Genomic DNA, 16,013 nt, shown 5'->3' on the forward strand with positions numbered 1-16,013 from the left:
GGTTCCAGAGTTATTGGATTTTGCGGACCCCCCCTTAGGCTCTGGAGTGGGAACAAAAATGAGGAACTCAAGTGCATGGGACAGGACTGCCAGTGAGTGGAATAGTGATGCAGGCTCTGGGTGGGAGATGGGGTGCAGGGTCTGGAGGGAGTTTAGCAGCAGGAGAGAGTGTGGGATTGGGGTACGAGAGGGAGTTTGGGGACAGGAGGAGGTTGGGGCAGTAACGCATTAAAGGGTGAGAATGCAGCCAAATTGCTGGTTGGGGAAGGAGGCAAAGAAGTGGGTAGTGAAGGAAAGTGCAGCTTCTGCAAAGTATCCCCCTAAATCTTCCCTCTGCTCCAGCCTTGCTCCCCTCAGCCCTATGATTCCCCCCAGCAAGATCCCCTGCATCGCCCCCTACCCCGTCCCATCCTGTCTTTGTAGCCTGATCCCCTGCATCACCCCATGCCCCTCAGAACAACCTCTGCCCCCTCCCATCCTGCCCCCACATCCTCCTTCACCGCCCCCCTCCTGGCTCCACATCCCTGTGCCCCCAGCACACTCACTGGCAGGACAGCAGCTCTGGGAGTTGCAGCATCCGGGAAGCAACGCTGGGACAAGGAGGGGATAGGGACAGAGTCTCTTCCTTGCCTGGTCCAGCCCTTTGCCTGCAGGCAGCAGTACTAGGGCTGTGGCAGGCAGAGCCCAGGGCTGGTGCTGGGGAAGGTGACTCTCAGCCCATGGGGAACAGCACAGCGTAGCCCTGTCCCCAGCGCGCCATGTGTGCCAGCCACCCAGCCCCTTCCTGGAGCAGGAGGCAAGAGCGGGGACTCAGGTGTGTGTTTGCATGTGCACCTTTTCCCCATCCCAGCTGGCAAGTTAACAAAGAGGGACAGCTGCCTGCGTGGCTGCTCCTCTTTGATCCAGCTCAGCTGGAGTGCAGTGCAGCTTTGTGGGCCAACTTTCAGCTTGATGAGGCTGCGCCACACTCCAGGTAATCTGGCTGCGGCGATCGACCCCTAAGGGTGCCACGATCAATGGGTCAATCAGGATCGACCAGTTGGTGACTATGGATATAGATCATCCCTATCTGTCTAACCTGCTTTTAAAAATACCCAAACGATGGAGTTTCTACAACTCCTAGGCAATTTATTCCAGTGCTTAACAACCCTGACAGTTAGCAAGTTTTCCTAATGCCCTTGCTGCAATTTAAATATTTCTTGTCCTGTCCTCAAAGGTTAGGAACAATATTTTTTCTCCCTCCTCCTTGTAATAATCTTTTATGTACTTGAAAATTATGTCATGTTTTCTAGACCTGTACACTAAAAACTCATGTTTTCTAGACCTGTAAACATTTTTTTTTTGTTTTCTTTGGACTTTCTCCAATTTGTCCACATCTTTCCTGAAATGTGGCACCCAGAACTGGACCCAGTACTCCAGTGAAGGCCTAATCATCATAGAGTAGAGTGGAAGAATTACTTCTCACATCTTGCTTCCAACACCTCTGTTAATATATCCCAGAATGAAGTTTGATTTTTGTTTGCAACGGTTTTACACTGTTAACTAATATTTAGCTTGTGATCCACTATGACCCCCCAGGTCCGTATCTTCGCTACTCCTTCGTAAGCAGTCATTTCCCATTTTGTAGGCATGCAACTGACTGTTCCTTCCTAAGTGAAGTACTTTGCATTTCTCCTTTCTGAATGTCGTCCTTTTTACTACAGCCTATACTCCTGATCAGTTTTAGGTTTGGTTTATATTTATGTAACAGCTCAGTTTAAAAGCATAAGTATTGTGGCCACCAAACAGGGTTCTTAGCCATGGTGTGGTTGGCCAATATGATTTAGGCCCACGCATAGGAAGATAATTTTGCTCAAGCCTAAGTGTCTCACAAAAAACACATAATGGGCTCAGTCCCTGCTCAAAGCAACACAGGGTAAATTTGACAAGGTACAGCAAAGAGTAAAGATCATACCCAAGAAGTGGCCAGGAAAGACAAGGTTAAAGGATATGATGTTGGACTGTTAATTTTAAAAAAAATCCTTCCTCACATAACCAGGGGAGATGTCCAAAGAAAGTCTTTAGGAGAGGTTTGAATCAAGACAGGAAGGAGGCTATTTGAACAGTTCTGAATAAGCATTCTAAAGGGTGAAATTCTATAGGGAAAAAAGCACAGAGACTTTTGTGAGAAAAAGAGACAAGAATGGTGGCTCCTATCACACTTTGCCATCCAAAATATGTTAGAGCAAGAGTTGGCCAGAAGCAAATTTAAATAAGGCTTAAGCCCCATTTCTAAACTCAGTTGTTACTCCACTACAAGCAAAGCCTTAAAGATTTTTCCCCTGGACCACTATCAGTTTGCTGCATTCCAACTAATTAAACATGCATTCTACTAATTACATTTCAATGAAAAGCGCAAAGCACAGTCTCATTATATTATGCTGAGGAATATGTCATACCAGACTAGCCATGGGATTAATTTTCTTTGTTTCAACCTTTTTCTCTTCCGTTAACTTGTTTACAAATTGCTGGGCCATTTTCAGCCTGAAACAAAATACAACACAAAGTATACCATGAGATACAAGAAAACAAAACTGGATCTCATCTAGCTGGCATACTTATACATGGATTACACACATAATCTCTGGAATACAAAACAAAGGCAAACAGCAATATCAAGTCTAAACAATGAGTGTTATTAACTAAAATATGTTCAATTGTACCTATCTAAATATTCTAGCAGCAGATATGAGTGAATTCTCAACCAGAGAGGAAAATAAAAAAAGGGAGAGATGTAGGGCCTGATCCTGTTATGCAATGGACATGGGCAAGCCCGCATACCCATGTGGAGCCCCATTGAAATCAGTGGAGCTTTGTGTGGGTGGAAGGATCCATCCATATGGGTCTCTTAGCAGCATCCAGGTTTTAGAGAACTCCTTCCCACATCACAGCAGCTGTAACACACAGTTAAGAGGCTATCCCTATACCAAAAACCAAACCCACACTAGTTGGCTGATCATTTGTGTATGTTTTGGTATCTCTTAAACGGATTTAAAATTAATTAGGTTGTACCAACAATTAAATCTTTCTTCACATATTATTTTTCATAGCTGTCTCAGAAAAAAAATGAAACTGACTTTTTGCCATGATAAATATGAACCTGCTGTAGAATAAAATTAAAATGGCCAGTTAGGTTTGACCTTACTGAACATACACAGAGAAAAGCCTTATACTTTATCAAGCGATCAACCTCACTGAAGCAGAGAAAGGAGTGCAGAAGGCAAGTGAGGAGAGGGTCTTGGCTGGAGCCTGCTGGCCTAATATCAGGCAAAGGTTGCAGGCTAATCTGCTGAGAGCAGCAGAGGGAGAAGGTAAAAGAACATACACAAAGTTTATGAGAAAAAGATTCTGAAGCCCTCTCTCCCCCAGAGAGAGGAATAGAATCCTCTGTTTCCAAAATCTTCTTGAGTCCTTGAATCATCTGTGGTAAGATAGAAGGGGAACAAAGCCATTTAGAAATCAGGGAGAAGAAAAAGAAAACCTAACGATTTAGCAGAAAATAGTTAGGTAGAGGATTATTGACATTAAAAACCTGCTTCAAGAAGTCAAAAAAATGAGAAAAAATTCTTGAGGTTCTCTCTGTAGGTAATTTAGAAACATTGCCAGTATTTTTCAAACCACCATTTGTCTGATACTGGCCATTAAAATGTGTGCTTATAAAATTTGAAATTTTATGTTATCCTATGAAATCAGACAATTTGCTAGATACAACACAGTACTTTTTTTCTATTAACCTATTCTACACCCCAATACAGAGATCACACCCTTCCAGCTTTTGATATCACTAAAGCTCCGAGGGTATAGACACTTGGTTTATACTTCAGTCTGGAACATCCAAAGGAAAAGGAAAATGTATGTACATTTTGATTACAAAAAGACAACCCAATTTCCACTGCTGGGCATCAAAACCGTTTTTTTTCTTATAAATTTTATAGTTCTTGGCATTGTCAAACTGACAAATGTAACCTTCTCCTTTTACTTCATTTTTTTTTTCTGTTTCTCTGCCCAGCCAATAAAGAATTTAAAATACCAAGTCCAGTTCAAACTGCCTTTGACAAACTACACTGTGGAAGAATTTTCCATGTAAAGCAACAGGGAACATGGATTAGTTCTGCAGTTACTGACATGTAATTCCTTCTCTCCTGTAATGCTGTGTAGGGCACTGTTCCAGCAGCAACTTGAATTCTTGACATTTTATTAAAATATATTCATAAACATGTTGCACTGTTCATCAGGGCCCAATACATTTTTTAGAACCTAACATTTCTTGTTTGAACAATGCATTTCAGAAGCTTCTGCAGGATAATTATTAGAGTTTGAAATCTCTGAATTTCCTTGCAAATGGCCAAGAACATGAGGGAAAAGTGAAATTCCTTTTAAGAAGCCTTACTTCCAACATTGCCTATGTTCTATGTTGAGAAAAGCTATAGAAACACCTTAAGTTAGGTTGGTATGATGAGATTTAGTTTATACAATATCAAGTTTTTCCAGTTTAAGTTATACCTCCATAGGTTATAAGTGAAAATATTATGCTCAAAGTGACACTCACTTTGAGTGTTTTTAACAGCAATTACTATGTTTAGATTCAGTAGCACCAAGCTGGGATATTCAGGATTCTAAGAACATCTTCATTTTAGACCACCTTTTGTAGTAAGTCCTAAGTTTCTCTCCCTCCCTGTAGTTATGGTAGTTGTACTGTTCCAATGGGCTTTTTCTAAATAGCTACAAAATAAACTGAGCCAGCATCTTAACTACAGAGTTGTAAATGATAAACTCAAAAATAGTTTATAGGCAACGTCATCTTCAGAGTTACAAACCCCCTGGTTATGAACTGATCTGTCAACCATACATCTCATTTAGAACCAGAAATACAGAGTCAAACTGCAGCAGAGACATTAAATGTACTAGTTTAAATGTAAACTACTAATTAAAAGGAAAAAATTAAAAAAATCTGACAAGGTAAGGAAACTTTCAGTGCTTGTTTCATTTAAATTAAGATTAAAAGCAACATTTTTCTTCTGCATAGTAAACTTTCAAAGCTGTATTATGTCAATGTTGAGTTATAAGCTTTTAAAAGATACGCCATAATGTTTTGTTCAGTATTATAAAAGTTTCAGAGTTATGAACAATCTCTATTCCTGAGCTATTTGTAACTGTGAGCATCTACTCTACCTGTTAATGATTACCTGTCAGATATTTGTGCAGAATTGAAAAGCTTTTCTAATCAAAATAGAATTATATATTGCTTTTCATATCATGTTTATGAAACAGAGGGCTTGTCCATACATTGCAGTGATGTGCAAAATAGGTCCATGATTTTAAATAATCACACACACAATACATGATGATAAGCACAAGCCATATTGTTTACTAGGCAAGCTTAATGAGGCTTATTGCTGCATGGATGTTATGAATACAATATGCACTACTTCCCTTTCTCTGTTATATTGTGTTCATTTTCTGCCTTTTTCAATTGGTTTATACAGAAATGTTTGCACTTGTATAATGAGTGTAATGATCATGAAATAGTATCTTGAAACTCTTTCTGGATAAAATGCTACAAATAAGAAGCAAATTAAGTACATGGCTGTGTGATTTGGCTTAGAGATTATTATGATACGCAAAAATAAAACCACAGATAAAGTTCATTTGCTTAGACAGGAATAAACTCTTAATTATTATCCACATTGTGTTTATGGGAGATACTATGTAAATAACAGATATGCAGTGATATCACACCACGTACTATTATTTTTAATCACCTTAAAATAAACTATTTAATGTGTTATAAAGCAAGTCCTTTTAGAAGTTCTATGAAGTTTATGAGAATTTATATAGACTTAACCTGCTGTACTACTTCCCATAAAAGTATAAACTTCCCTGATTTTTAAAAACTATTTGTCAATTACTTGTTCTCAGTTTATAATAAAACTAAAGGTTGGCAACAGAATGCCAAACAGGAAGTTAAATAAATTCCACCAAATATCCCTTTGTACTTTTCTGAGAGTATCTGCAGTTCTATCAAGTGTTAATGAAGATAATCAGTTTAATATTGTGTATTTTACAAAAATCAGGTAAAAGGAAAATTTATTTCTGAGAGTAGGAGAGATACTTATAACCCAGTAAAATAGCCGATGAGGACTTCTAGAAAACATTACTAATATGGCTTGACAAGGCTAACAAGTTTCAGCCTGCTTCAGAGTAACTGGAGAATAAATAGATGGTGAGGATTATCAAACAAACAAACAAACAAACAAACAAACAAACAAACAAACAAAAATGAATTAGTGCCCACTTTGTCTCTTTATTTGAGCTTATTTGTTAGTCAAGTGTTAGATGAGTCACCAGTTTAGGGATGGAGGAGCATCTGACAGCCAAAGAACTCTCTAGGCAGTAGGACAAGTAGGAATGAACTTGAATAATCAGCTGATATGTTAACGGGGATTGAACAGTTCATAGATTTATAGAAAAAAGCTCACAATGCAAAGATTTGAGTCTGTCATCAGGACCTCAAAGAGGAGACTCATTCTGCTCTTACTAGAGTAATTGGGAGCATAATCCACTGCAGGAGTAGCATTTCACAACTTGCATACAGAGGAGCACCCCCACCTCAGAATATCATAATGTGGGTGGAGAACACTTCAAGAACTAGTTCCACCACATGCTCTCTGCAAATGGACTATGTCTCTTGGTGAAGTGGAGGGTGACTTCTTCAAAGCAAACCACCTTCCTTCCCAGCCATGGATGGGGCACCTAAGGTAGTTGGCTGGAAGCAGTTCACATGAACAGCAGCAGCCCATCTGGAAGGGTTTGGATACTATGATAACGGTGGACAATGTTGGTACTCTGACAGGGGAGATAAGGCTACAGGCTTAGGAAGCAGCCCAAAGATTCTTTTCTTTGGCCCTGTCTGCCATGAGTGCCAGTAATGGATACACCCTGACCCTACCAGCCTTCTGATGAGCGTGGAATGGAAATGTAACTAGAACTAAGGGAATAAAAGCAGGAGGAATCAGGGAAATAGAAGAGTCAGCAGAAAACATACAAAAAAAAGATTAAGGAAGAGAGGAAGGATAAACTTCAAGTAGAAAAGGAAAATATGATACGGGAAAAACAAAAATGTGACACAAGCGAGAGAAAACTGACAGAGAAAAGAAAACAGAGCGGCACCTGTTTCTTACCCCGGTGTGATGCAATGTGAGGGTGTTGATCTGCCAATCCATCCCAAGCAGAAATCCACAATGAAAAAAAGAGAGGTTTGACTACCATTCAAGGTCAGCACTGTACATTTTTGTAAAATTGGGCGTTCCTTGTTTAGTATTTCTAACACAAAGAGTGGGTTCCTGCTGTTATGACATGTCACTGAAAGTGACTATTTACCTGTCATAAACAGTCTGGGGACTGAGAGACTCAAGAAGTAGGTCTACACTGCAGTGCAAGCCCAAGGTTTGAACACAGTCTCAAGCCTAGCCTTCATTTTATCTACAGATTGAGCTAACCCAAAACTTGGCCACAAGGTCCCAGGACCCCACAGGGGTGGAGGGTCTGAGGCTGAGTCAAGCTGGACCAAAGGTTCAAGCCCTATTGATTTGCATTGTAGATGCAGCCCCATTGGATCATGCTCTGGGAGTCCACAAAAAGCATTCCACAATGAAATGGGCCTAACTTCTTTGTCCTCTGGACAGTCTAATCTGGTGGACAGTCAAGTCTTTCCATTCGGCACCATGAACAGATGGCTAGAGTGGCCTATGTTTTGGGAAGGCACTAGGAATCTGGGATGGTTGGATTCAGACGTGTGTAATGTTTGGAGATGCTGAATCCTCAATTTGAGACCCAGGGTTCAACAGTTTTATTTCCTGGGGTTGCAAATGAGCAGGGGTCGACAAATTATGGAAAACCCTACTCACCAGACAAAAAAGGGACTCGCCACCCACCCCCACAAAAAGTGTTTTTTAAATGGCATAAATTCCTAATAAGAATAAGAACAGTAATTACTAATAAGTTATTAATAAATATCTTATAAACCTCTACCTTTTCTCTCTGCTGCCATGTCTCCTCCCCTTGCTCCATCAGCTCCCCTGGTGCCTGCTGCCCCCCAACCCCTCACCCTCTGCTGTCCTGACTCCTGCCCTTCTTACTGCCCTCAGCCTTCCTGAGACCTGCCCCCCTCCACCAGCCCTTCATTCCACCCTGTGCCCAATCCTCCAGTAGCCCCACTCTGATCATGTGAGCTACCTCTCCTCATCCCCTCTCCTAACACCTCCCTCTACAAACCTGCCCTGCCTCTCTCCTCTGGTGCTGGTCCCTCCCCTGTAGGTGTCTGCCCTTCTGCTTCACCCCCAGAATCCCTTGGCACCTGCACCCTCCTGGTGTCTCCCCCTTCCGTCACTGCCCCTGCCCCCTTTGCTCTCTTTTTCCCTGATACCCACCCCCTCACCACCCTCTGCCCCCGTACCCCTCATGCCCCTGTGCCCTCACAGATGCCTTGCTCCATTCCCACCTTCCTCATGCCCACCCCTTCTTTCAAGTCTTCTCCCAGCACCTCCCCTTTCCCCTTTAGCTCCCAATGCCCTTACCCTCTCCTCTCCTAGCATCACTCTGTCCCCCCTCACACTGACACCTCCCCTCCTGCCCTTTTCCTCATTATCTGCACTTGGCCTCCTGGCATTTATCTCTCCTGCACCCCTGTCCCTTGGTGCCTTCCCCTTTCTTCTTCTTAGTCTTCTCCTGACCTCCTCCTCTCAGCACAAGTCCCTTCCCCATATTTCCCCTCCCTCCCCTCTCCCCCCTCCCCACAGCCCAGCCCCTTCCCCTCCCCCTCCCCAGGGGCCAGCTCTAGGTTTTTTGCTGCCCCAAGCGAAACATTTTTTGCCACCCCCTCCCCTTTGTTGTTGTCTTTTACATGTTTGCATTTTGCAATGGTTTTTTTTGGTTTGTTTTCTTTTTTGTCCCGGCATTTTAGACCTATAAATAACAAATAGCATTTTCATTCATTTTTTTCCATAAAGGCAAAGGCACTTCAAGTGAACTCCCCCTTTCACTTGCTGCTGGATCACAGCAGCCTTTTCCCTGCCCTGTCCAGCTGCTCCCTATGCACAAACACCCTTCCCTCCTGACCCACAGGGGGAGCAGGGTGCAGGGACAACACAGAGCCAGAGGGGTGCAGGGATCAGGAGTAGCAGGGTGCGGTGGAGGCACGGGGAATGGGACGCGGGAAACGGGAGAGGCAGAGGGATTGGAGTCTAGGGGCAGTGCAGGGAACGGGCTGCACAGAGCTGGGGGGGCAGGGATGAGGGGGAGCAGGGTGCGGTGGAGGCACAGAGAATGGGACATGGGTAACAGGAGGGACAGAGAGATTGGGGTCTAGGGGCAGTGCAGGGAATGGGCAGCACAGAGCTGGGGGGGGCAGGGATCGGGGGGAGCAGGGTGCGGGGTGTAAGGGCGGTGCAGAGCCAAAGGGTCGCAGGGAAGAGGGAGAGCAGGGGGTCCGGGGTGCAGGGGCGGCGTGGGGAACGGTCAGCGCGGAGACAAAGGGGGGCTTGGGCCGTGGCAGGACTGGAGCCAGTGGGGCGGGCCCTGGCTGCGCTGCGCACCACAGCCAGCTCTCAGGGACACGCAGCCAGAGCCAAGCTGCCGCGACCCTTTAAAATCAACGGGGCCAGATCACACCAGCGTCCTGGCATCCCGCCCCGCCTCCTCACGCCAGACCTGAATGCAGGCAGCCCGGTGGGAAGAATCGCCGCATTTCCCCCTTCCCAGCGGCGCTGTGCTCCTCCGCCGGCCGGCGGATCGGATGGAGCCGCACCGCCCATAGTGCGGGATTTGGCCAGCCCATCACAACGGACCACCGGGCCAGTCTGCCCCTGCACTCGCCAGCTGGAAAAATCTACTCGCCACGGGCGAGCGGGCGAGTGAATTTGTCGAGCCCTGCAAATGAGTATAGATGCTCAAGCCCCTACATTAAACATCCCACACTCTACTACTCCTTGGCTTACATTGCAGTATGAACATACCCTAGGGGGACCGCAGACTAATAACTGTAAAATAGTCTGAAAGTTAAGCTTCTTCAAAGAGGGCTGAGTAATGAGAATTTTTTTAGTATGTTTTTCTCTCTCAGTATTTTCCCTTCCTCTGCAACTCTCACTGAAGTCCATAAGTCCTTTTAGTGATATCACTGGGCACATCTACACTGCAGCATTATTTCAAAATAAAGGGCTTCTCATTCTGAAGTCAGTAATCCTCATTTCATGAGGAATAACGCCTGTTGCAAACCAGTTATTTCGAAATGGGGGGTGTGCAGCTGTGGTTATTTTGAAATAAGTGGCTTCCAAGGATTCTCAGCACTGTCCTGATGGCCATTCTGTCCACATTCATCAGGTCTCTATAGTTCCCCTAACCCTGCAGCCTTTAAGGGTGCAGCCACAGGAAAACCCACAGGGGCAGCATGCAGTAACTGCACAAGAGGTGCAGCATGAGGTCTTAGAGCCAGAGACTGCTTTGCAGCAGGTCTGCCTCCATAGTTGGAGTGCTGTGGTGTCTGCAAGGGCAATCAGAGCACACAATGAGATGAGTTCTGTCCCTTGAGGAGGTAGGCAAAGGTGAAGAGCCTGAGAAACGGCTGTAGAGGGGAACCCTTTTAAGCAGGAGCCTCAGATAGCCTCAGGCAGCAGCTACAGGAACTGACTGCTATCCTGATGCCCTGCCCGAGGTGCTTCTGGGGGTTTTAAATGTGATTCAGCTTCCAATCAGTGTGGATGTGCTATTTCAATGGGCATTTGTAGTGTGGATGCACTATTTTGAAACAGCTATTTCAGGAGTTATTATTCCAAAATAGTTTATTTTGAAATAAGCACATAGTGTAGATATATCCAGGGGAAGTAGACTACCTGTCTCTTTTTATAGCATGCCATTTTATTCCTCTATGATTGAAATGTAATTGCATCTGTAATTTAAGAGCCCATCATCAGCACCATATAATCAAAGCAAATCTGTCTGTTTGAATCAGCAACACAACAATCATAAAACTTATTTTTAATGTGCTTCTTCCATTGATTATTTTTTATCCCCTCCTCTATTTGCCATTCTAAAAGAAACCCCACATAGTCTGTTATCCAATTGCAAGAATATATCTGCAAGTCAAAAATAAGTACAATGTGGAAAACACACTAAAAGATTTGTTTTTGTTAGGGCTTCACAGTGGAACACTGGATTATAAAAAACACTTTTCACAATGAAGGGTTTGAGATCTTTTCATACATATTGTATGTTTGGGCAGCATTAAGCAATAAATGACACAGTTGATGTCTAGACATTAAACATTAACAGTTTTTGTAACTTCTGTGAGTTTAAAAGAAAAAAAACGAGTAAAGTTTACGGAATCCTAGTCAGTTAAAATCACAAAACTTGACCAGCTTTAATGTGAATTTGTTCAAAGGAAGAATAACATCAGTCACCACTGAGCAAGATAAATAAAAAAAAATGAATACAGGAGAAATAATATCTGTATATTATATTGAACAACATATACATGAATATAATATAAAAGTAATATTTAGCAGTCTTTAAACTCTGGCACATTACTTCACATAATATGAAAAACAAAACTGATGAAAGTCACAAAAATGGAGCTACATATTTTTGAAATGATAAATCACCATTCCATTATTTTACCTGATATTCTTTTGAGTCACCCCCAACATAAAATAAAATAAAGTAGCACCTGCCTTCCTAATTGGGAGTTCTGGATGTTAAGCATCTCTGAAAATCAGACCAAGGTGTCCAAAATATCGAGGCACTAAAATCATAGGCCATTGCTGAAAAGTCAGCCATTATTTTTCATTAAAAACTGAATTTATTGTTCAGTAATTTTCAGGAATACAAACATAAAACTAAAAATAGTTTATAACATATTTAGAATGTTTTCTTCATAATCCCATAAAAACAATGTCCATCTCCACTGGAACAAAGAAGGGATGGGAGGATGAAAGTTGCTATTATCATCACTTACTCCTATCCTCCCCTCTGTTACTGGGCTCAGAGGAAGAGGCTGGGTACAAAATGCTCCAAAATCCAAAGCTACTACAGATAAAAGCCAGCATAGTGGCTATGTATACAATAAATTGTCAATGTAAATTTTTGCACAAAAACCAGTGGAGCATCCATACCTCAAATGCATTTTTGTGCAAGAAAGTCGACAGAACAGAGGGCTTTTTCTGGCAGAGTTATTCCTCTTCCCACGAGGAATAACTCCTTTTTGTGCTACAGCTCTTATACAAAAAGGCAGGTGTGGACTCTCCAGAAGGGTTTTGCACAAGAAATCCCTATTGGAAAAAGCACAGGTGCTCTGGTGGCCAATCTGTGAATGGCAATCAGAGTTTTTTGTACATCAGTGTCCATGCAGTGTGGACACGCTCTTGCACAAAAGCACATGCACTTTGAGGTCTGGATGTGCTTTTGCGCAAGAAGTTTTTGCGCAAGAACTCTTCCACAAAAGGCTTCTTGCACAAAAATCCTGCAGTGTAGACAAAGCCACTAATATGTCTTCTTCCTTCTTGAGCCCATGTAATTCTCTTTACACCTGCCCCATGCTGTCAGGATCCTGCTGGCATTCAAGGGCTGAGCTGAAGGCACGGGGGCAGAGGGAGGGAAGCCACAGTCTCCCAGGATTTCATGAATATCTGGGCAGAATCCACTTCCCTCTCTCCACAATTTTTACTGTGAAGCAACAGAACTATGCATTCCCTTCTTTCCAGAACTGCTACTATTCAGTAGATGACACTATTCCTATACAACAGCTCATAACGTTTAGCACACGAATATTAAAGTAATGTAGAGATTAGACAGTATATTACATCTAGTTAAATTTTACAAAACTGGCCATTTCACAGCATCTCTCGAGTTTTTAAACTAAGAAAATGGATAATTTTTCAACATTGTGTATATTGTAAGCTGTAAATATTTTATGAAACCAATAAAAGACTATAGTGAAAAAGTATTTATCTGTATAGACCAATGGAGTTTGTCTCCAATCCTAAAACTGCTGATGCAGATAGACTTTTTTCATATCTTTAACAATCTGCTGATGGAAGACAAGTAATTATTTCCACATCCTCTGTTGCTAACTCATCTGAATAACATGGGTTAAATGTGAGAACACCACAGACTGTACTCTGTAGCCAAGAGGAGAAAATCTAATTTTATGCCCCAGGAAATAGCAGGTGCAGAACAGCAACAGAGAGAACATATTTTTTCTTTCAGGAACAGGAGTTCTGACACAGGACCTTGGCAGGAAGGAACACTATTTTCTCACACTCTCTGGACAGTGGCACTGGGCTCCCTGCCACGTAGGCCTGTAATTTGAACATCCACTATCTCTTGTCCCTCAATTTAAACCATATCCACACTCAGATAGTTCTTACTGCAAAACATCTCTATGATCATCATCCCTGTTCATCCTGCTAAAACACTGGTACAAGCCCTCGTAAGCTCATGTCTTCACTATAGCAACCTCCTCCTTTCTGATCTTGACAAATGACACCTTGATGCTCTTAAATCCATTCAAAAAGCTGCTGCAAAAATGCCAAACTAATCACTTTGACCACAACATATTTTTTTGCATCTCTCCACTTTCTTCCCTTTTTCCCTTCACTCATGTACAAACTGCCCTACGAAGCTTTTGGAGTGAAGGGAAGTCCAGTAGAACCTCGGAGTTATGGACACTTTGGGAATGGCAGTTGTCTGTAATTCTGACGTAGTCCATAACTCTAAACTAGATACAGGCAGTCCCCGACTTACGCGGATCCGACTTATGACGGATCCGCACTTGCGAACGGGGCTTTTCTCGCCCCGGAGCTCACGGGCGGCGGGTCGCTACCCGTGTCCTCCGGGGTGAGAAAAGCTTCTCCCAGTCTCCCTGGTCTGCTGGGGGGGTCCAGCAAAGCCGCTGGACCCCCCCAGCAGCCCAGGGACACCCGAGCAAAGCTGCCGCCTGGGCGGCTTTGCTCGTTTGCCCTTTGCTCTGGTGTCCCTGGTCTGCTGTGGGGGGGGGGGGTGTCCAGCGGCTTTGCTGGACCCCCCCAGCAGACCAGGGAGACGGAGACCAAAGCCGTGGAGCACGCCCGCAGTGGGACAGCCCGGGCGCGCTTGAGCTGTCCCCCTGCGGGCGTGCTCCACGGCTTTGCTCTCCGTCTCCCTGGTCTGCAGGGAGACGGGGAGCAAAGCCTTGAAGCACGCCCGCAGCGGGGCAGCCCAGGGGCGCTTGGGCTGTCCCGCTGCGGGGGTGCTCTGCGGCTTTGCTCCCCGTCTCCCTGGTCTGACCAGCAGACCAGGGAGATGGGGAGCAAAGCCTCGGAGCACTCCAGCAGTGGGACAGCCTCAGCGCGCCTGGACTGTCCTGCTGCCCGTGCGCTCTGCGGCTTTGCTCCACGTCTCCCAGGTCAGCAGATCAGGGAGATGGAGCAAAGCCGTGGAGGACTTGGGCGGTCCCGCCACCCCCGTCTTCCTGGTCTGCTGGGGGGGGAGGGTGCAGCTAGTGCCCCCCCAGCAGACCAGGCTTTTCTTGCCTACCCCTAGGGTAGAGCAGCTGGGGGCTGCCAGGTTGGTCCCGCAGTGCCGCTCCGGACCAACCCGGCAGCACCCCAGCTGCTCTGCCCCAGGCATCCTGATTCAGCCGCTGCTGGTCAGTTTCAGCAGCGGCTGAATCAGGACGCCTTGGGCAGAGCAGCTGGGGTGCTGCTGGGTTGCTCCAGTAGCGCCAAGGAGCCGCGCTACTGGAGCAACCCAGCAGCACCCCAGCTGCTCTGCCCCAGGCGTCCCAAGTCAGCCGCTGCTGAAACTGACCAGCGGCTGACTACAGGAAGCCCGAGGCAGAGTTGCTCTGCCCCAGGCTTCCTGGAATCAGCCACTGATCAGTTTCAGCAGCAGCTGACTTGAGGACGCCTTACTTTCTTAAGTTGAATCTGTATGTAAGTCAGAACTGGCATCCAGATTCAGCCGCGGTTGAAACTGATCAGTTTCAGCAGCGGCTGACGCCAGTTCCGACTTACATACAGATTCAACTTAAGAACAAACCTACAGTCCCTATCTTGTACGTAACCCGGGGACTGCCTATATTACAAACTTCAGCCACATGCAAATTGGGGCTGTAGCTTTCAGGGCTTCTGAACCTAGGGACCACCAGAACTTCTGATTGGAGGCTTCTGCCCCCAGGAGCAGCAGGTCTCAGGGCTTTAGACTGGGGCGAGCACACCTCTAGGGTATGTTCATACTTGAAAGGAACCTGGGACTAAGAAAGCAGAGAATTCGACAGGGTGGTTACTACTTAGCAGAATTTAATTTGGCTCATCAAAGTAGAGATGTAAAATCCCATTTAATTGACTAACTGGTTAAACATAATGTTTAACCAGTTAGTCATTTAAAGGGGATGAACTCGGGTGGGGTAGGGGGCCGCTGGGCTGGAATGACACTCCTTTGCTGCAGACAGGTAATGCTCCAGCTAGAGCAGTCCCTTGTCTGTGGTCCCTGCCTCCGGTTCAGTCAGGGTCTGTGCTGGCCAGGCTGGACCATCTCCTGCCTGCAGTGGGCTAGGGAATCTTGCAGATAGGGGCTGCTCTGGCATCCCGGTTAGAGAAGCCCCTACCTGTGGAGTCCCTGGGTCAAATATCTTTGGAGTTCTTTTGCACACCAGCTGCAAATAAAAAGCAACAGTCCTATTAAAGGAATGAAGACAGAATAAAATATAAAATAGATCTGGAGCTATATTGGCTTATCACAAATTATTGTCTGCTGTGTAACTCAAAATGTATTCTTCAATTTAATTAGCATGAGAAAATTTTGAAAAAGGATGAGAGATATGTATAAAGAAACTTTCTAGTTTTGACATACATATTAAAAAGTCGCCAATAAAATAATTCAACTTGTAGAAAATAGTCTTCAATGTCCCCAACATGTGGTTGGCATTATGGTGCATTTACATG

The 16,013-nt window shown here is 44.6% G+C and overlaps 1 protein-coding gene across 5 annotated transcripts in view; it reads right to left on the minus strand.

The window, feature by feature from the left end:
- Positions 1-16,013, minus strand: part of FMN1 (formin 1) — a 382,661-nt gene that overhangs the window by 10,847 nt on the left and 355,801 nt on the right. For all 5 annotated transcript variants that reach the window (XM_025189464.2, XM_075927043.1, XM_075927044.1 and 2 more), the window contains one exon: positions 2,439-2,523. In XM_025189464.2, the coding sequence (XP_025045249.2) occupies positions 2,439-2,523 (85 nt within the window). The remainder of the gene's footprint in view (positions 1-2,438; positions 2,524-16,013) is intronic.

Source organism: Pelodiscus sinensis, chromosome 4, assembly GCF_049634645.1.
Source record: "Pelodiscus sinensis isolate JC-2024 chromosome 4, ASM4963464v1, whole genome shotgun sequence".
Taxonomy (NCBI): Eukaryota; Metazoa; Chordata; order Testudines; family Trionychidae; genus Pelodiscus; species Pelodiscus sinensis.